Source organism: Toxotes jaculatrix, chromosome 22 (assembly GCF_017976425.1).
Source record: "Toxotes jaculatrix isolate fToxJac2 chromosome 22, fToxJac2.pri, whole genome shotgun sequence".
Classification (NCBI taxonomy): domain Eukaryota; kingdom Metazoa; phylum Chordata; class Actinopteri; family Toxotidae; genus Toxotes; species Toxotes jaculatrix.
This window is the reverse complement of record NC_054415.1, coordinates 13596908-13619278: the sequence shown is the minus strand read 5'-3', so window position 1 is coordinate 13619278 and position 22371 is coordinate 13596908. Positions and strand designations below refer to the sequence as shown.

The following is a 22371-nucleotide window of genomic DNA, read 5'->3' as shown; positions in this document are numbered from 1 at the left end:
ACCTGCAGTTCACTGAACTCTAATGTGCACACCAACACAGTAACACTGTAATCCAACACTGTAGTACCAGAACAATTACAAAATAAAACAATAAAATACGCAATAAGTTTGTGTTTAAAGTCTTCACAATAAAAGTTTCTGTCAGTTGTCATCCCCTGTAGTTGTGTGTGTTCTCTAGTCAACAACAGAACGATATCCGGTTTCAGGGAGCTTGAGAGGGTCAGCTGGTAGGGAGGCAGGCCCAGCAGCTGGAAGACTGGCTGCTTCCTGTCGTATTTATGACAAGAAAAGGTTGTAGTAGAGGCTGCCATGGTTTCACTCCACAATGGCAAGGGTGCGGCTGAAACTCAACACAGCCCCCAGGGAGTAAGGGGCTCTGAGGACAGCTAGGGGGATCTTAGTTGAATCTAGAATTTTTTTTTTACACTTCATAATTATACTGAACTGTCGCACTATCTGCCAATAATTACATACCTGAAAAGGAAATCAAATTTCCACAATAAATGATGTGTACATGGCTCAGCCTACATAAAAAAAACTTTTCTGTTGCATTATTTGTCCTGCATCTCTTGTCACCCAGCATGTAATCTACTTTCTCCACAGTTGTTTCATGGTAGGTGTAACCACTGACCCAGAGTTCCTTTCTGACATTTCCAGTAACTCTAATAAAGGATCTGAATACTTCCTCCACCACTGCACAGAAATACATGGGATCATAGATATAATGGATCAAAATTACATCACTATGAGAACACAGGCAAAATGCACACAAGTGCAGATGAGAAAAGTATATAATACTGGTGGTGGAAGGGTTTGAATTCCAAGTAGCATCAAAACAACCTCTGCAGAAAGAAGGCTGCATGAATTCAAAGTGAAAACTAAAAAGAAAACCCTTATATTCTATTTCTGAGCTTATCTCAATCTCCAAATACTACTTTCTAGCTCTATTTAGGCATCTGTATTTTATTTCTGTGAATGGATTTTCATCATTCAGTAAAACGACACTCAGGTGAGCATGTGACTCCGCCCCCAGCGGACGGAGCGCTCTGATTGGCTGGTTCGAACAGCGCAGCCCACAAACACAAGGCAGCGGAGAACATGAGTAACTAAACCAACTGGAGAACCAGTCCAAGATCTGCGCAAGAAAAAAAAAATCTGTAAACCAACACGAACAGTCCAGGTTTTCTGCGTGAAGACTCTGATCCCTTCAGTCTTGCTGGTAAGTCTGAAACTTTTATCACACTTGTCATCGTATTTTATCTTAGAGGCGAATTAACGGGGGGAAAGTTTATCCGAAAGTTTTCGCCTGTACAGAGGTTTCCTCCACTTTCTCCCCCCAAAATCCATGAGGGAGCCGCGTGGAAGCTGTTAACATGGCTCCTCAGAAAACACTCAAAATAATATCGTCAACTTTGACCATAACCCGTGTGTTTTTAATATTAGATCACATCAAATATATTGGATTGTTTAGGCAAAGGAGTTCAAAAACAAGGCTATACTTGAAGTGAATAATTGAAGTTACTTATGATATTTTTTTGATATATTTATATTTTGATATATTTGTTTTCCCCTAATACATCTGCCATAATAGATCTTCACTCTTACCTAAAAGTGGTTCTTTTTCCCTTTCACATGAGCCACAATCAGGTTTCAATGGTGAGGCTGCAATTTAAACCAATTTACATCTCTGCACTTGATAGACTTGACTGTTATATAAGGGCAGGTTAATTGGCTTTGACAGGCCTGTGCGTGTTGGTATTGAGTGTGAAACAGCAGCTGCCAGTTTGGAGCACTGACACCTTTATCCGTGATTGGTCAGTGAGAATAAATAGGTATGAGGATCAGTAGTTTACTGGTGCGTATATGACCCATGAGACGGTTTCTGCTGAGGTGATGCGTGGTGATAATGTGAGGCTGTGGCGTCTGATGGTAGGATTAAGAGAAGGTTGTGTTTGTGATGGCTTCATTAGGAAGAGCAGGGTAGGTTGGGGGGGGGGGTTGCAGTTCTCTCCTAAATGAAAATAACAGGCACTGGTGCTGCTGTTTTTGGATCAAAGCACACACACACTGATCAGCATGTTTACTGCGGCTGCACCTATTGTGCCAGGACAGCCAGGAGGGATCCATTAATGTTAGATCTTGGACGTGGGACATTCCTGGTTTCCTGTTGGAGGAAAAGAGATGAAGTAAAGGCTGAGCAGGTGCTTCCTGCAAACAGGGTTTCACCAGGGAAGGACCATTCACGCAGTGCACTTCAGATGCTGGTGATGAATTTATGCTGGTGTTTGTTTTTGTTCTCTCAACAACAAGATTTCTAGAATCGATCTCGAGATTTTTAGCCTGACAATCAGGGATAATGGCCGTTTTGTTTCACTGCATCGATTCCATGTAAAGAGTGATTCAGAGATCTGGATCCAGACTAATTGTGTTTGTGGCTTGAATGAATTTTTTTTTTCTGTGATTTCTTGTACATGTCATTGGTTGTTACCTTTCCTCCGTTACACAGAACATGACGTAACTACAACTCATGACTTAAGAAGAAGAGAATGAGAGCAGAGCTTGTTTTTATTCATCCTCACATGCTGTTCATGATGAATCATCACTGCTATGCTGCAACTGAACAATCCTAATAATGTATTGTTCCACACTTATATAGCTAATCAACTTCACCCTGTAGGGTGATGGTGTTAGTATTGTGTTTACAGCCTGTGGTGCTGCCCCCAGGTGGCCATTGAAAGTTGGTGTCAAACCCTTTAAATAGTTTCCTCTTGCAGCTGTTTGGAGCTGCACTGTGCAGCATATAAAGTTATGCAGTGCAGCTCGAATGTTTGAATATTAGGAAGGATGACAGTTTACCAAAGGTCTATCCAGTCTGTGTGATTTGTGTCTGCCTCTGAGTCCATGTGACTTTTTGTTTACTAAGTTTTCCTCTATGGTTCGGACCAAAGACAACAAACTGAAGTTGTCACTGCAGTGTCGTTGTGGTTTAGACCATACAACGGTCTGACACCAAATCACTGACAACACAGCACATTGCTTAGTTAGCTGTTTCACACGAAGGCGTCACCGCCCAGCTCTTAATCAATAAGTACACACACGAGTGGCAACCTCAGTTTCAACTATCTTCATAATCGCCATCTGCTTGATCTTTGGCATCAGGCCTCGCGTTTTGGGGTCTGCCAAGGCTCCTGAAAGAAGTTCAGAAGACAGAGGCACACACACTCCAGCGCACACGCACGCACACACACACACAGCAGATGAGACAAAGGAGGCTTAATGAGTTAAAAATGCACATGGGGACATATGGGCTGTGATGCTGCGTGTGTGGACACAATGGAGATGATAATGAAATCTTGGATTACCCCTCATTTATTTAGGGTGCAGCTTACAGGAGGAAAATGGGAGGAAGAGGGTGGGTGGGTGGGGGTCAGGGGTAAATGTGTGTATGGGTGTGTGTAAAGGGAGCTGTTATTCTGTAGCTGGATGAATGTAGATCCTGTAAATCGCGGTCAAGCTGATGTTATTCAAACACAGTGGACATAATTCTGAATATAATATCCCATTCCTGCTGATAGATTCTCCTAAATCCTACACCCTGGTCCTTTAAAGCAGCTCTGGTCATGTTTGCTGGACCCAAGAAACACATAACCCTCGCTGATCCAGTTCCAGCTCAGCCTCTCCCACAACAGTCATGGGGACTATCAATTTCTTCATATTAGTTCATGTCATAGCTTTTTATGAATAAAGGTCAGGTCTCTGCTCACTGAGGATCTAAGGAATCCCACGTTTTGCCCCCCCCCCCAGCACTTCTTAGCACTGATGAGGCTGATTAAGGTGAAAGGTGCCCCACTTTTTAAATCCTACCCCCCCTCCCATCTCACACACACCAGATAACCAGCGTTATCATGTGACAAAGAAACGTGGCTAATTAGGCTGAGCTCAGCGACCCCTCGACCTTTCCTATCTCCTTGACCCCATCCTCTGTGAAGAGTTGGGAAGGGGGCAAAGTGGCTGTTTGGGCTACAGAGGCTTATCTGGACTGACCCTGATAAAGTCTGTTGCATGGCAACACTGGGGCTGCATGTTTGGACGTTACATATTATAATTACATATTATAAAATAAGTATTAAATGTCACATGAAGTCATGTGTTCATCAGAAAAGAGAACAGGATTCAAATGATTAATAAATATGTTGACAGTAAAGAAGAAGCCCCAGCTGTGCTTCACACTGTGTTTACCTCGGTAAGTTTACAGTAGTAGACGTTCGTTATGACGCCCCGGCAGTTTTTTGGCAGCTGGAGACATGTCAGGTTTGAAATCAAAAGGTTTCGGCAACCGTTGGTTTCCTCCCGGTACGCCTCTCTGTTCACAGTTTTCACGACCCAGTTCATTTGTTTAATGGACGCATGATGTGATGCATCTCGGTTACAAATGGTTTTTAAATAACAGCTGAGGAAAAATCAACGGTCAAGTTGATGTAGCAGCGTGCTCCGGTGTTTAAAACCGCCAGCCTGTGCTGCGACCCAAGCAGTGATGTCATTGCAGTTAGCTGGCCCCTGTGTGTGTTAGTGTGTGAGCATATGTGTGTGTATGTGAGGTCAGCAGAAACAGCTCAGACCGGGCATCTTGCCAGGCCTGCTGCAGCTTAAAGGATGCTGTGCCTGTGTGCTGGTCACTCCTGACTGACTCAGCCAACACGGGCTGCTGATGTCACGTAGAGAGGGAATCTTAAAAAAGGAACAAGACTAATGAGAAAATGGAAAATATATGTGTGTAATATTTGTGTTGGATATTCTTTTGCCCATCGTCTTGTTTCTGTGGAGAGGAGTCCCTTCACCCAGTCAGCTCAGATGTTACATTCAGTTCGCCTCATATGACGTAGAGCACTGTGAGAAAAGTTTTAAGTCCTTTTTTTTTTGAGTTTCATCTTAATTTCTATGCAAAGACAATGTGGTGACCAGGTTTGACAAATGTTGTGAGGCTATAAAACAGCAGAGACACAGTTGCACAGAGAAGTCCCTTGAGAAGCAGAGTTTTTAAGCAGGCAGGTCAGTGGACCCGACATGTTTTGTGTAAATACGTGGCTGATTGTATCCTCTGTTTGCGAGAAGGCTCGACTCCAAAGACAATCTCGTCTCACGTCTCACATGGAAGAGGCAGTGTGCTTACACATTGACGGGTCCCTTGTTACCGACCTGGAATCAGCTTGCATCGGTTCCTCTGTTCGTCAAGGTCGTGGAAAGCTGGGGAGGAAGCCTGATCCTGAGTCAGCACCGCGGGGCTTTGAAATCCTGGAGCTGACCTGGTGGCGTGTAGTGAGCTGCGGATTAGCATCAACAAATCAAAATGGGATTGGCAGGTGGCTCCCAGTCATTCAAGCCTTTAAGATGGGCTTTACTCACACTGTCTCACCTCCAAGGAAAGACCACTCCAACAAGGACGAGAGGATGAAGAGGACGGAGGCCAAGAAATGTTTTAATCCTGCTTGAAAGAGGGATAGTCTTTTACCAAGGGGAAAAAAAACCCATGATGAGCAGGCTCGTACAGGCCCACAGGAGACGGCCTTGCTTTAGAAAATAAAGTTTTATTGAAGATGGGGGGCTCACTTTGTCAGCAGACTGTTGAAGTGTATTTACTTTTTTCATTCTCTGCCACTGAATGAATTTCCCTGTCGGCACAGAGCAACCGGGCCCCATCTGTAATGAAAAGGGGGAGGCCGGGCTCTAAATGAAACGCTCCTCCGACAGGGTAATTAAGTCCAGACACAAAGGGCTCAGCAGGAAGAAGTTTAATAGCGGAGGAGTTGGTATTCCCTGGGGCGGATCAGGGGGGGCGGTTGGATCCAGCAGAACCCCTTTGGACTGCAGGGAATGGGAAGGGCTCAGGAGGTTCACTGGCCCGTTGAGCTGGCCCACGGCCACTTCACATCATGGGTACTGGGGACACACACACACACACACACAAAGATATTACTCATCTGTTTCTCTCTGCTCAAGTTATCAAATGAAATGCCTAAAATTAGACCCTCAATCTTTTTCACATCAGAAACTTCTTTATCCAGACTTTGTCCAACAGAATCACAGCTGAGAGGCGTTCACGTGTTAAATGTATGATGGATAAGAAGCAGTGTCTAATGGCTAAAAACATACTTGCTTGTGCCATGGTTCCTCCAGGAAAAGTGATGGAGGAAATCTGGGTCTCCTCACACCTGATCAGAACCTGCTGGATGCTCAGTTTTACATATTTACACAAATTGTTGGATGTAGTTCTCCTTCTTCTGACCTATGAAGGTTTACTGTTTTTATTCCCCCCGACACACATACGATGCCGTGTAGTGGAAAATCAAAACGTCACTGCTCGAACCTTCTACTTTTAACTCATTACGTAATGTGTTCTCATTTCTTTTTTTCTTTTTTTTCTTTTTTGCACTTATGCACGGGTGCTCGCATGCACCGCCGGAGCGCTGCAGGCTGCATGCGTGCACCACGTGCAGTGTGTTGTGATGACGGCGTGTTGTGGAGGTGGATGTGCCTCTGCTGTCTGGAATAGCACTGATCCTCTTATATGATTACCGGCTGCGTCTAGAGAGAGCTAGAGAGAGAGGCGACCTGCATGGGGAACATGCGGACAGATGTCTCACCCCCACACCGTCAACAAAACACACACAAACACACACACACACACACACACACAGTATCTATGTTTAGTCCAGGCTACAGGGAAGTTCCAACTAGATCCTTTTCCTTTAATAGAGCTGAAGTCTATTATACCGCTCATTTGAGCCCGGACAAAGACAGTTCCACTAATTTATTGAGCACCTTTTCCTGGCAGGAAGTGGATTGTGTGTTGAGAAGAGAAAAAAAATGGGCCTCTCTTAATAAGGCAGGTTAGCTAATCGACTCAGTTTAAAGACGTGTTTCACAAAATGTGTCTTTGTGGGTGAACGAAGACAAATCCACAGTCGTCATGTCAGTACTTCTCTGCCTGCACGTGGATGCGTGTCCCTGCAGGTCAAACACCACGCTGGCTTTAAAGTTATTTTGAATTGCGAGTGGAAACAGAGGCACAGTCAGTATAAAATCAAAATATTACCCAGCACTCGAAATCTGCACTGTCTGAAGCTGCACATAACACGTGACGCTGCAGTGCCATCAGATGTTAATACTCAAAAAGTGGTCGAGTCCATTCAGTCTAGAAATAGCAGTTCTCCTGAGGGGATAAAACCCAAAACAAAGCCTGTATCTCACTCATAACAAGAAATACAGGTTAGTCAACCCAAACATGAGCAGGGTCTTTTGTGTACCGGGTTTCTGTGCCTCATTCACTCAGTTAATCCTAACGTGGCTTTAGAAATATAGGCATGGCTCACATGTGCACCTGAACAAAAGCCAATCTGAACCGAGCATTGGGAATCTTGGAAAGCTGTAAATTCCCACACTGCTCTGTGAACTGGCTGTGAGGAGAAATGCCCAAAATAACATTGTTTGTATGAAATATAGCCTGTTCCTGACAATCAGCGAATGCAAGATGATCCACAGAGGCTCAGCTGCAAAGAAATCTAAGAGTATAATCTCAAAAACTGCCAAGTCTTCTGAAAATCTCATTTACTGGAAAAAAAACAAAAAAACAAAACAAAACAGGGAGGTGACGGAGGGAGAAAAGGCGTATTACAGATGTGATGGCAGAAGAGTGCCGGCATTGTCGGACCTTTTTTCTTTTTTCCTCCCGGCGACCGGTTGGGAATTTGCGTGGTAGTGATCAGTGTCGCAGTGTCGAGCCCTGGCCTTTCCAGCCACTCCCAAGTTCACCACCGCTATAAAACATGTTTTGTCTTCGCCTCCCTGGTTTTGGCTCCGTTTCCCTCGCCCTCCTCTGCGCTTGACATTTGACTGTGTGCGGATGCCTTTGGTCCCTGTGGGGAGCCGTATTCTCAGGCTCTGCTGTGGGGCCCCAGATGCACACAACTGGAGTCCAGAGCCAAAGATTTGCCCTTTGTCCTGTGTTGTTGAGCGTGACCCTTCAACATCGCCTGTGTGCTGACAAGAACCAGGGCCATTCTGGAGTGTTCCTCTCTTGTGAAATCCTAAATATCGTGTTTTGTGCTTCTTCAGTTCTGTAGCCTTGAGGACATTTCCAAACAGTGCTTTAAAAGACTTCACTGACTCTTAGGATTCCTCTCAGGCTTGATCTAAACGCCACAAATCAAGCTTTTATGCCCTGGTCTTTGACATTTCTTGATCAGTCAGTGATATTTCCGTCATCTTTCCTCCATAAATCAAGTGTAATTCTCTAGAATTTCTGACTAATTCTAAAATCATTCATTTCTTAATATCAGTGTTTTGATGTACTATTTTTAAAGTAAACCACTGATAAACAGGCTTAGTCACAGGGAGGGTTTCAGACATGATTTCGTTGCCTCAAAACACGTGATATTACAACTTATCTTCTCTTATTTTGGAAACACAGTGGAGGGATAGAGGGGTGGATGTAGGAAAGATGCTGGAGGTCAGCTTATTAGAACAGAGCTGGTTGAAAACAGCTGTGGAGGAGCAACATGGACAGTGTGACGTCATGTGTTGTGTTGTGTGTTACATGGACTTTGCTCTCTGTGTGGTTTTGTTGTTCCACTTCCCACATGGATGCAAGGGTCAAGTCTTTCACGACACGTTCTCCTGTTTCCAGCCCCAAACTTTCTGCTGAGCTTTCGTTTGAGAGCTTCAGGGAGTGTTTCTGGTGGGACTAGCAGGGAGGTGGGGGGATGAAAAGGAAGTGGGGGTGACCCCCCTGCCCCCCAACCCACCTCATCTCCTCTATTCCCTCTCATTCCATTTCATCGCATCCTGATAGGGGAGTTCCTGGTTTGCTCTCTGGTTTGGAGATGAGAAGGAGTGTGTGTGTGGTGTGTGTGTGTGAGTGAGTGTGTGTGTGGTGGGGAGGGTGGCAAGCTAACAAAACAATGGAGGCTTTGTGAGAGGGTCCCGCCGTGACAGAATTGTTGGGGGGAAGCGAGTGGGGGGGGGGGGGGGGGTAGTCAGAGCTTAGCGAAGCGTAGCGACTTCATTAGTCAGGGCTCTCCTTTTGCACCTCCTCCTCCTCCTCCCATCCATCCATCCTCCCTCCCTCCCTCCCTCCCTGTCATTCTCTCGCTGCCTTTCCCTCCCTGCTCACTCGTGAGAGCACAGAGCCAGGAGCCGCTCTGGCTGGACAGCGCTGAGCGTAGCGTGGGGCTTTGGCTTTCCATTGATGAGGATGTGTTTCTGAGGCTGATTGGAGTTGTTTGGTGCAGTTTCCTTGCTCTGTGCCGTTCTGTTTCAGTTCTGAGGTAAGTCGCCTTGTGTTGTCATCCCGTCCCGTCCCATCCTGTCCCCTCCTGTCCTTGGCTGCTGACTTGCATCTTCTCTCCTCCGAGCTGCAGATTTGGTGTCGGATGACTGGACACTCTTTGGCGGGGCCTTTGATGAGCAACCATGGATGTGATTTTTAGTTGTTTGTGGTTATGGAGGCAATTCTAGAAAAGGAAGTGACTTCATGATTGATTTCTGATCAATCTGTGCACGTTGACATCAGTGGAAACCTCCAGAATTAATACTGCAACGTGGAAGTTTCACAAGCCTATTTTGGTGGAGAATTTTAGGTTTCTGTGAGGGGATGTGTGTGTGTCCGGGGAGGATGGGGGGATGGTTGTGGCGGAGGAGTATTGCCTCAGCTGTGTTGACCAAATTATCAGTGTTATTAGGATCTACGTGCTTGTGATTGCTTTCTCCCCCCACCCACTGCCTCTCTTTGTCAAACACACACCCTCAGGGACAGTTGAGCGTTGGAGTAATCCTTCACATCCTGTGTGGGAAAGGGCAGAGAGGAGCACTCAGACTAACTCCATCACTTCCTCATGAGAAAGTCTGATCTACTAAAACTCACTGTGTGTCCAGTTAAAACAACAGCCTTGCTGCTTTTTTTTTTTTTTTTTTTACCCAGAGGGCCGTTCTCAGCATCCTGACTGCCTGCTTACAGCTTATATCCTGGTAAACAATCCTATATAATGTTACTACATTATCACAACCACAGACACGCCGTCTCCAGCACCGTTAAAAATAGGATCTTATGTAGATTTGGTAACATGTTCATTACACAGTGAATTTGAAGTAAATCATAGTGACTGGCTTCTGTGCTGAAATGTAGAGGAATCCGTGTGGACAGCAATGGAGGAGCCACATGTCTGAAGTTAGTTAAAAGCTGAATGGACTTGATGAGATAATCAGGGTACGTCCTGAATGAAGCTTAAAACTCAGTGTGTGTGTGTGTGTGGGGCGATCTGATGGTCAGCATATCGACCATATAGACAAACTGACCGGACTGTTTGCTACATATCATTCCTCTGCTCTCTTTCCTGCATTTCCTGTCTGAAATGCAGGAAAGAAAGGGAGTCATTCAGTTTTTTCTCATGACTTTCTCTTGTCCCAAGAGTCAGAACGCTCCACTGCAGGGCAGAAAATAAACTGGATATGTTATATTTCTGCAACTTACGTTTATTTGAATAATTAAAGAATCATGAAGCTAGTTATTTTATCGATTCAACAGTGAAATGTCAGAAAATGACAGACATTATGAGTCTTTTACTGACTGGAATTCAGTCTCATTGCAACTGAGCTGTCAGTAAATAAATTGTCTGATTTAAACACTGATGATTTCATTTTATTTTTTCTAGCCCAGAGTTAGATGAGAGGATCAATTCCACTCTCATGTCTGTGTGTTAAGTAAAGATCTGGAACGTTAAGCAATCAGCTTAGTTTAGTCTGAGTCTGTCTAGTTTAGGAAATCTGCCCCCCAGCTCCTCTAAAGCTCAACAACTAAAACATAGCTTGTTTGTTTAGGTGTTGACTCTGAGTAGTCACCATCCCAGCTGTTTTTTGCCAAGAAATAATTAAAATCTATAACCTAAAATCCTTAAAATCTATAATCTATATTCCTATTTGCCCCTACTGATTTTCTCATGTAACTCATCCAAAAAGCGAATAGACGTATTTCCCAAAATGTCAGACTGTTCCTTTAAAAACTACCTGAGTAGCCTGTTGCGTAATCAAATGCCTTGTGCATCTTGATAAAGTGGTTTTCAGAAACACGGAGGCGACTGACTCTCTGAACTGCAACATGACAGAAGCACAGCTGACTGATTGTGATATCATCCCTCTTTCACCTATCTCTCTGTCTCATCTTTCCACAGAATGAAGAAGTGAGTCCATCACCGCGGTCATGGCTGTCCAGACTGGCATCCAGGTAATCTCCTCACCACCTGCATGGGATGAGGTGTGCTTTGATTGGTTGGGGGGGGGGGGGCAGTCAGCACCATTCTTAGGGTCCAAACAGTAAGTCATCTAAGACTGTCTGTGAGCCAAACTGAGGAGTTATTCAGATTGAATAAAGAGCTGCAGACATCTGTCTCCCACTCAACAGCTGTGACGGGCCCACCTGTGTTACAGCACGCCGTCTTGTTTTTGTTATGCATGTCTGGCGTTCCTCTGTTGGAACCCTGAGGAGTTTCACCACACATTTTTTTTTAAAATTTAACGGGGAGTGGGTGGAATGCGCAACACTTTTTCCCCGTCCCCTCCCAGCAACGAAGTGTCAGCCGTCCCAAAATCCAAAACAACAGATGTATCGTGTTACAGATTCGTCACATGGCAGCACCTCGGCGAGGAGCGCTTTTCTCTGTCATCTGCTGTGGAAAGTCCTGGCCCGCCTTGGACCGTAGATATGTGAAATATGCATCTCAGTGCTGTGCACATAACATGTGGCAGGAAACCTGTCAGACTAATGGCGATGTGTTGACGAGGCCGTGAAGACTCTCCCCACAGTTGTTGATGGAGTTGTGGTTGGATGCTGCAGCTTCAGACACATCAGACTAACTCAAAAGATTGTGTTAATTAAAGGTTGGTCTGTGCCAGGCCATATTTAGATTAGTTTTTTGTGGTGCAGTATCTCTGTTCTACCAAAGCCACTGTAGCTTTAACCCCGGTCAGAGGAGTTTACTTAGAAATTAATAACGTCAGGGACAAAATCTAGTTAATTTTTTAAACTTTATTTTCATCCTTTTTTAAGTTTAAACATGTTTTTACACAAGTGCAGCTCCCATCCAATATCAGAGGTGTTGATTTCCTAATTATTATTATTTTAAACATGTCTCAGCATAGAGCAAATTAAATTTAATAGTCTCACATTTGGTTATAACAGTGCAGACATATTTCATTCATTCATGTATGTCAGGTATGGGTTTGTTTTTTTGTTTTTTGGTGTTGCGTGTTTATCACAGGCTCCCTGTGAGGATATTGATCCCGGTCAGACTGTAGTGATGCTGCAGAGGCTGTAACACTGCAGCTACTTCACTGCCCATGTAGAGCACAGTCACATTCAATAAGCAGTCACGCTCTGACTGCTGCGTCCACCCGTGGCGAAAATGTACAGACTCATGGAAGTGTAAGTAGCATATGCGCACTTGTTTTAATGCAACAGTGGTACATCCCACACACTGGGGTTTACAAGTGATGTGTTGGAGGAGCAGTGTTCATCAGTACATTCATCATTAACACCATGGATACGCTGTCTGTTTTCTCTAAGATGAAGCTCTTAGTCTCTGAAAAGAGCAGTGTGACCTTGTTAGTTCAGCCTGGCCAAACCACACGGCTCTGTGTTTAGTTATGATCCTGAAAGGCCAAAGGTCAGCAGCCAGACCATGGGAAGTTTAAAAAAAAAAAAAAAAAAAGGATTGGAAAAGCGTTTTGGTATTGTTTGATAAAATGTTAGTTATAGTTTGAGTTGTAGAGTTTTTAGTTTTAGTTTTTATTGCTACAGTCGATTGATGAGATTATTTTGGAATATATTGGCGTGTCCCACTTTGCCCTTTGACCTTCCTGCTATTGAGCATTGTCTCTGGGACTTTAGTCGCCCTCACTATAAGTGGCTCTGGTTAAGAACATGAGATAAACTCCTGGAGTGTAAATGGTAACGTACAGGCTCAGGGTGCTTTAAAATCTCCAGCAGGTTGCATTTCTTTGCTGGATTACCAAACCACATTCCTGCACCCAGTGAGGACAGAGGTGGTGTAAGAAAAAGAAGGTTTTGTTGAGAGCCCCCCCCAGACTCACAACATTAGTCTGCTTTAAAACCTGAATGTGGACCTGTGTGCAGTCAGGTGACGGTGTATGAGGTGGGATTATCCCCGCTGCTCAGTCGTCTTTTCTAATCCGCACACTGTCTTTTACGTAACTTGTAAACGTTACACTACGCCGCCTTATTTTCTTAGTTAGCTGGATGTGGAGAAAAGCACATATGTTGTTGTGACCCAGCACAGCGCTGCAGGCTGCCTGCCCTTCTCAACCATGTTATATAATGTACACACACACACACACACACACACACACATATGTATATGTCCCTGTGTGGTTTGTTCATCTGACAAGGTAACCTTGTCAGTTTAGAACATCAGGTGTTCTCCCACTTCTTTGTGTGTATTTGTGTGTGTGTGTTCGGTCTTGTGTCTAATGGGGTCGAGTGTAGGACTAAAAAAAACAACAACAAAACTTTCTCAAAGCGATGACGTCCATTTTGACGTCAGTTCTAAACTCTTGTCTGCAGGTCCCTAATCCTAACGTTGAACTAACTATAGGCTCTTACAGGGCTGTTGGTTTGACCCAACAATGAATTTGTTCAGTCATGAAAGTGAGTCAAAGGTGCCTGAAGTTGAATGTTAAAGTACATTACTGTATAACGGCCCCTCTGTTTAGGGGCCTGCGGAGGAGGTTTCCAGTTTGTACGCAGGAGCGACGCGATCAGTTGGAGGCCTCGACAAGACTCGGCCTTGTTTTAAGCACAATAACCGCTTCACCCCGGCGGATGCAGTGTCCTATTATTGCTCGATGACATGTGATGGGCACGAAGATTAAGGGCTGTATCTTAAACAGATGTCAACAAACTGGACAGGGGAGGGAAGAGGGTCATCCAGAAGGGAGTTATGTAACGTCTGGACAAGTCGTCTTTGTGCACATCTGCTGCTGGTTTCTAGATCACCCCTCCTGCCGTCTGCGAACAATTAAAAAGTTCAAAATAAAACAACAAAGCCATTTTGTGAATATGAGCTAAATGCATTTTTTGAGGAGCTATAAGCCAACGGCTTCAATTTAGATTAAAACACCTGCCATAAGTAGATTTGTCCATTATTTTGTCCCCGTTTTTTCCTAAAAATACGTTTAACTTTATAGTAATTTCATTAATATGGCTGTGGAACTGAGAACTTTAATCCTACACAGCATTATTTTCCGTCTCTCCTTTGCAGCTCCTCCTTTGCACGGCTGAAGTATGAGAGAGAAGGGAATAGGAAGGAGTGTGTGACAGTAGAGATGGATATGATGGGACATCGGTGTGAAGAGCCAGGATCAGCAGCTCGCTCCAGGCCCCTGAGCCCCGGCCTGTGAACTAGTGTGCCAGACACCCATTTAAGCAGTCAAGTACAACAGTGCTCGACTGACACTGGGTTTTCTTTGGATTTGAAGCAAAAGAAACTGTAACAATGGAAATAAAATTTTAAAAAAAGCCCAGACATTTGTAAATTGAAAGATGAAATTATAATGTTTTAAAACGCAGTAAAAACCACCGTCGGCACGAGGCGGCGTTGCAGTGGCGGTGTGTCGTCGTGGAGCGCTCGGTGCGTGCTGTGAGCTCCAGTAGAGCGTGGAAGTGATGTGTGGTGTGATGGCATCCCTGACGCTTCCTCTCTGCATGGATGGGTCACACAAACTCCTCTCATATTCCCACAGTTCCGGGCTGGATGGTAAATAGAGTATGATAATGCTGCAGCGTTGGCTTGTAGAGAGCAGGCTGTGGAGAAACTAACCTACATTCAGGGTTAAAAGCAGCAGGCACTGTGAACATGCTGTGATAATTAGGACTGGACATTTGGCAGTAAGACAATAAAAACAGGTCTTACATAAGTTTTAAAGGAATAGTTCACGGTCTCATCACAGTGAGACTGAAAGCAGGAGGTAACAGCTTTTCTGTTCAGATGTAACTAAATTCACCTGCTGACACCTGCCGATTCCTTTTTAATGTGGATGGAAGTGTGACGTTTAACCTTCCTTTCTCTTTCCCCTCCTCTCGTGTCCAGGTGTGGTTTGGGGAGAAGTTTGACGCCCCCCTGCTGAGCCCCAGGAGCCCTCGCAGCCCGTTAGCACAGCGGCACGGCCCCGGCCTCGCAGATGTCTTCCAGTACGACCAGTGGCTGGCGGTGCGACATGAGGCCACCCTGGTGCCCATGCAGGAGGATCTGGCCATCTGGCTCACCGGCATGCTGGGTAAGTTCTGCACGCCAGCTGAGATCATTTTGTCTGATTTAGTTTGACAGGTGAGGGACCAGTGCTGTTTGGACATCTTTTGGGGAAAAACCTGGGTCAGGGTGAGGATATAGAAGCCTGTGCATGTGCTCTGTAAAGCAGCAATTTGACAGTTGCATGCTAACAGTGTCCCGCTCGAGGCTAGGAAAATACCAAAGCACAATTGACACGGGTCTCCCATGTAATTGGATTTTGGACGCTGCTATTTCCAACTGGGCCTTAGCGAAACAGGAGTGGAACAAAATCCCTCATTTCATCCGTCTCTGCCATTATACTGACATCTATTGTCCCTCACGGTACAATGGAACAGTGAGGAAATTGAAGCTGACTGGAAACTGATTCCATTGTTGACTTCCTGAAACCGTTTTTATGAAGCAGACATTCAGTTTTCCTCCTGAGGAATGTGGGCAGGTACTGAACGCTCAGCGTGAGTTATTGGTAGCGTGACCGTGATGACCTGCACCCCACATTTTGAGATTTTTTCAAACTGTCTGACCCATCTGATTGTCAGTCCTGAGGATCCGGGTGCTGCAGAAACAGGTGGCGTGCAGGGGGCGTAGAGTTTCAGGCCTCGAGGCTCGGCTGTTGTTACATGGAAAATAAACTTTTGTGGAGCAATCTTAGTCACTTAGTGTTATGGCCATTGTGGAATTTGTTCCCAGTGTGAATTAAGTCGGACTCAGTGGCCTTTGTTGAGTTTTCTAGGGCGGTGATTTACAATAAGAGGTCGTGGGAGCGCCATAGGTCCTTGAGGAGTTTTGCAGGGGAGTGTTCTGTTGAAAAGCAACTGTTTTTTCAACATGGAGTCTTTTTGTCGAGTCCTACAACAAAAGACACCAAAGAACAAAAACAGCTTATAAAAGCTGATGGACTGAAGAGGAATTTAGCTTTAAATCTGCGATTTAACTGTATTTATTTTGTACTGAAGATGTAGTTTGGACCTACAAAAAGTCAGATGAAGTCTTTTCTAAAGGCCCGTTTATATTCTGTGCCTTTTCACTTTCATTTTTCCAGGCGAGGAGGTGAGAGCAGAGTTTTTCATGGAGGAGCTGAATAACGGCGTGAAGCTCTGCCATCTTATCGGTGTGCTGCAGACTAAGATCGCCCAGAGCTGCCCCTCCGCACTCGGCAAGGTGAGTCAGACGGCAGCGATGAAAATAGCTCGACTCACTCTCATCCAAAGGGCAGCTTTCATGCTCACACACAGTTAGGGTGGGGGGGTGAGGAGGGGGTGGCACTGTGCAGGTCACAGTGTGGACAAATCCCTGCCTGAATTAATTTGTTACGTGTTAGAGATTTTCTGCCATATCTGCTGTACTTTGTCACTTTGCATAAGGACATTTATAGTATTTAGAAACAAAAACACTTTGCTGTAACTGAGGTTCATTGTAATAATTGGTTGTTTCTCCGATGCAGCTGTTCCCCACGAGGAAGGTCGCATGTAAGCGCGACGCCTCCCCGGGTTCCTTCTTCGCCCGCGACAACACAGCCAACTTCCTGGCCTGGTGTCGACACATCGGCGTGGAGGAGACCTACCTGTTTGAGTCGGAGGGCCTCGGTAAGCTCTGCGGCAGGTGCATGTGTGTTTACGGGGAAAATCGCCAGTAATGGAAGCAAAGTTCAAGTTCTGTTTATCCGAGGAAGAGGAAATTTTTTTTTTATCCAAGAATGTCTCCTTAACCATCTGGTAAATGTTTTATCCCAGGAAACTGAAGTGCAGTGGAGTTTCTAAAGAAGTTTCTTACACCAAGTCAAGTCATGCTTTTAAACTGGAAAAGTATGGACCTGGTATGATGATGAGTTTTCCTGCGTGTGCTTGGCCACTGTCACACCACTGAATCCCTTAGACGTTCACCTATTGGAGAAAAAAAAAAAAACTCCCTTTTTTCCCCTTAAGCTTTTTTTTTTTTTTTTTTTTTACTTTACAGAGCATCAGTTAAATCCCCCCAAAAATTTACATCAGGGCCAAAACAAGGTTGAGAAATATTAAAAATCACAGCCCTGTGCAAGAAAAGACTAAAACCCAGGGAGCGGATGTGTCTGCACAAAACACCACAACATATTTATTTATTTGGCCGCCGGATCCATAAGCTGCAGCTCTACAGCGCTGGGCTTCATATTGAGGATGATAACGGGGTGAAACAGACGAGACCTCGGCTGCAATCTTCTAATAACTTTTGCGGAGTTAAGGGCTGAATCTGTAGTTTAAGCCTTCCATCTTAATGGTTTAATAGGATCTGTGTGTGGAGAGTAATCACCCTGAGTACTCTGTGTGGGGGGATCACTTCATTACAGCTAATGGCTCTCCAAAAAAAAAAGTGCTGTTTTATTAAAGTAGCCACAAACTTCTGCTCTGTTCCACATGAATCACCTGACATCTCCTCAGGGGATAATTAACTTTAACTTATGTGCTCATAATGTCACGTTTTCAGATTGGACACGTGAATTTTGTTGCCCTTCAGCCCTCTGGTTCTGCCCACCGTAAACACACGTTGTTTTATCTAACGGTTGGTCTGTTTTCTGCCCCCAGTGCTGCACAAGGAGCCTCGGCAGGTCTGTCTCTGCCTGCTGGAGATCGGCCGCATCGTCTCCAAGTAAGTCTCTGAACACGCAGCAACACGCTTCAGTGGGTTTTGAATAATTAGGTTTAAATATTGGTCGAAACGTCGTCGTCGCTGAAGGTGCTCACGTGAACTCTGTTGTGTGTCTCAGGTACGGCGTGGAGCCTCCCGTGCTCGTGAAGCTGGAGAAGGAGATCGAGCTGGAGGAGACCCTGCTGATGACGGAGGAGCCCCCTGCGGCCGTCAAAACCTTCAGCGTCTGCTGCCAGCACGGCGGCCTGTACCAGCCTGGAGTGAGTTCTGACTGACGACTCGAGCGTAGGAAACAGGAAATGAGCTCCCCTCCATTTGAACAGACAGAATCTGACGCCTTCCACCTGGAGGCAGGAAGTGTGGCAGGCGAATAGTCGAACTAGCTGCCGAGCTGCTGTGAGCTCAAACCATAAATTCGTGTGCAGTCTCGTGTGCGTCACCTTGGAGACTCAGAGGCACGGGGTGATCACGTTTGCGGCACGCAGGCAGTATATACATGCGACCCAGTTGAGGCCGAGCCAAGATGGCGCCAGGCAGCAGCTCTTGCCGCTTCGTTGGCGCTCCCACAGGGTACATGACACATCACAGCTGACCACGTGACTCTCTGCCTGCGCCCTGTGACTCGCTGTCACACGTGGCCTCCAGGCTACAGGATATGTGCGGTCACGCAGCCATAAGAACACAGTGCGGTGAACTTTGTGTTCATACATCAGTGTAAACACACCATCTCCTCCACTGACTGTGGGTTTAATACTTTTAAACCATCACTGATGGACAGTGTGATTCATGTCGGCGGGGGGGCGGGGTTTATTCTCTTGTCCAGTTCAGTGGGTAAAGCGGGGCTCGTACACTTGTCAGTGTTGGGGGTTTTATTCCCAGAGGAGTCAACTGATCTAAATATAACCACACTCCCTGAAGTGGAAGACAGTTTGGATTCAAGCGTCCACCAACCAGTTTATTTATTCACAGATATATTTGCCCTCATACACTGAAGCAGCAACACATAACTAACTTACAGCAAACGGCGTCAGCATCACGAGTCGCTGCTGAATTATTCTCTAACTGCAAAGCGTTGCCGTCTGTTTACGTTTGCGTGCAGAGACAGTGTCTTCCCGAGGACAGACATGAAGGCTATGAAATGATCACATGTCATAAGCACAAGCAGTATGACCTCTAATCCGGTGGCCTTCTGGTTTTCTGTTGTTCTTTGTAGGAGCACGGCATAGACGACCCGCCCTGCAACTGCTCCAACAGAGTTTCCATTGAGTACCTGTCTGAGGGACGCTACAGGCTGGGAGACAAGACCATCTTTATTCGGGTGAGAGCTGTGAACACACACACACACAAGCACACACACTCTTCTTCTTGTAATCCAAAGTCGTCCCAGTCAGATGCAGCAGCTCAGTCACTTGCGGTGGTTGGATTTAATGAATGAGTGAATGGATGGAACAGCCTAAAAGGAGCAGGGAGGTAAAAACTGAATGAGACCGTGCTGGAACAAAGACTGCTATTCTGTGGTTTACCCTGACCTTTGACCTCACTGGAGACAGCGCCGAACAGAAAAGGAATTTCCCTGTGGGTGCCAGCGAAGAAACACAAATCTGAGTATCTGACACGATAATCGCAAGATAAACTATACCAAACCCATGTTTTCCTTAATGGACAATATCTGTAACACAAACAGCAGCCGCAGACGTCACATTGTTTTTTTTACGTCTATTGAATTTGGAACTGGCGCCTGTTCTAGTATTGATGCAGCACAGTAGATACTGCTATAAATACTCTGTTTATATCCTATTAAAAGTAGGATACACACTGACAACACGGGCTGCTGCCAGCTTGTGTGTGTGTGTGTGTGTGTGTGTGAGCTGGCAGAGATGTCTGTGATTGGACACATGTAAGCTTGTTACTCAATAGCGGCGGATTGCATCATAATTACGCGGCCATTGAGACTCAGGCTCATTTATAGCTGTGCAGAGGAAACTCTGGGACTTTCAAGGAATATGTCACTGTTTATTTTTACAAACGTCTGTAAAGACTTGACTCCAAACTTCAGTGTCTTCGCTCAGCAGCATGATTTGTTTACCCTCCTCAGATGCTTCATGGTAAACACGTGATGGTGCGTGTGGGCGGCGGCTGGGACACGCTGCGTGGCTTCCTGATGAAATACGACCCTCTGCGGGTGCTGCAGTTCACCACTCTGGAGCAGAAGATCCTGGCCTTTCAGAAAGGCCCCCCTGGCCTGGGAGGTCACCACGGCAACGCGGCTCCACCGCCTCCTCCTGACATGGACCCCCTCGCCGCCGTCAACAACCTCATCTCCTCCTCCTCCTCCTCTTCCTCCTCCGCCTCATCGTCTTCGTCCCTCTCTGGCTCAGCCTGTAAGCAGACGCCTGTGACCGCAGCAGGTCAGATGGTTCGGTCCTACACCGCCTCTCCGGCCTGCACGCCCACCCTGTCCAGGAAGGGTGTTGCAGCAGCACCCAAGAAGAACCTCCAGATGACACCTTCCTGCCCCAGGAAACCCACCCAGCTGCCCCTGCCCATCACCACCAAAGGTTCCTCCTCTTTGCCCTCCACGCCTGTGGGGAGCTCCTCCAAACTGTCTCCCAGCTCAGGGTGTCAGGGTCCGCAGGTCCATCGCAAAGCTCTGACTCCATCAGCATCCCCATCACCTGTCACCGCAGATCCAAGCCCCGCCTCCAAACCGAAGCTCAGACCGTCACCACGCTGTGCCACCTCTCAGCCCAGGAGCCCCGTCTGCCCCGAGCCGTCCTCCAAATGCCCCAAACCCTCCAGCCCCTGCACATCTCCCACCGCTACTGTGCCTTGCCCCGTCACTGCACCAGTGCAGGCCCCCACCCCAAAGGATGCCCGGCCCCCATCGGGCGCCAGCCAGCGCTCTCGCCTCGCACAACGCCGCCCCGGCTCCCCAGCCTCACGCCTCCGTCTAGAGGCAGCCAGGCGAGCTCGGACAGCCACACGAGCCGCGGTGACACCAGCTCCGAGGGCAGCGACTCCACAGTCCCGAACCCCGACTCCCAGCTCACGGACAGCGTCCCCGGCGCTGCCGAAACCTGCCTGCTCTCTGCCAAAGGGCAAAGAGACCACAGCCAAAGCCAAGGGGCTGGCCACGACCAAGGCTGCCCTTCCTACCCCTCCACGAGGTACCACTGTTGTCCCTGGGCGGGTCCCAGGGTGCAACATGGGTCCCTCTCCCTCCAGCAAAGCCAATCAGAAACCACCAGGTGCAGTTCAGATGACGGGTCGAAAACAAGCAGCTGCGGCTAACCCCGCCAACACAAAGTCAGCTCTAAAGCCTGAAACGTCTCCAGGACAAACCCTGGCCCCTCAGAAGTCCAGCCCCAACGTCAGGGCAGTTAAAGCCGAGTCCAGCATCGGCAAGAAGACCCCACAGTGCAAGGGCAGAAGTGAGGACCCTTATTTTGAAATGAACAGTAGGAGGAAGCAGAAGACGTAACCGGGCAGTCTTCTGGAAGACAGGCTGGTGACGCAGCTTCTCTCCACCAACCAGCACTTGTTAAACTCAGACTCTTCAAATAAATCACTGTCGTCACTAATCGTCATGAAAAAGCTTCTCACTTTAGACCATTTTCTTGGTCTGCAAATTTATTTTTGTTCTTATTTTTGTTTTTTCTTTTTTTTTTGGGGTGTTATTTAATAGTCTTTTATTTTTTAATTTTTAATCCAAAAGGGTCAAAGATGTCATGCTCTGTTTTGTCTTTGTGATGAATTGATGGTCTTTTTTTCTGAGAGTTCAGCTCCATGAACCCGATGAACATGAAAACTTGCACAGTGTTTACATGTCCACGTTCGTTACCTGTACAGACGTTACAAGCTATTTGTCTGAACGGACTTTTAAAGAACAAACATTGTAGGAAAATCAGTTTGAATCAGATGTTGAACTCAAAGCTTTTACTTAGCTCAGAGTGAGGTCACAGGACAGAGCCATGACTTTTCTTCGCGGCGAAGCAGCTTGTGTGTCTCATTTTCTCTGACGTGCTTCCAAAGTTGTGCATTTTTGGAAGTTCAGAGATACAACTGGAACACAAATCACGGTTTCGGATTCTTTTTTTTTTTTTCTCCCCAGTGAGAAAACACTTTCCACTGATGGATAGTCAGGTCTAATGCTTTGGACTGATTTTTGTATAAATGATATCTTGGTGGGACATTGATCTCGATGGCGCCGTGTGAAGCGTCATCAGGAAACGATCCTTCCTGTCGCGTGCCTTCGTCAGAAATCTCATGTTTCTGAATGGCATTAGAATGTATTAGATGATCGGGGGGTGTTGGTGGGGGTGAGGGTTGGGGGGGTGGGAGGGGTTGATGGTTTTTAACTGATGAAAATTGCACAGTGTGTACGAGCACTCGTTAC

General features: G+C 46.3%; 1 protein-coding gene across 2 annotated transcripts; it reads left to right on the top strand.

The window, feature by feature from the left end:
* The first annotated feature begins 1095 nt into the window (after positions 1–1095).
* gas2l3 (growth arrest-specific 2 like 3) lies at positions 1096–22300 on the top strand. Of its 2 annotated transcripts, none has more exons than XM_041029957.1 (9): positions 1096–1219; positions 11223–11275; positions 15156–15342; positions 16396–16514; positions 16798–16939; positions 17912–17975; positions 18094–18235; positions 19189–19293; positions 20071–22300. In XM_041029957.1, the coding sequence occupies exons 2-9, from the start codon at positions 11252–11254 to the stop codon at positions 21454–21456; spliced, it is 2169 nt and encodes a 722-aa protein (XP_040885891.1). In that variant the 5' UTR covers positions 1096–1219; positions 11223–11251; the 3' UTR covers positions 21457–22300. The 2 variants fall into 2 exon arrangements, with proteins under 2 accessions (XP_040885891.1, XP_040885890.1); XM_041029956.1 differs by lacking the exon at positions 1096–1219 and adding an exon at positions 9183–9323.
* The last annotated feature ends 71 nt before the right edge of the window (positions 22301–22371 follow it).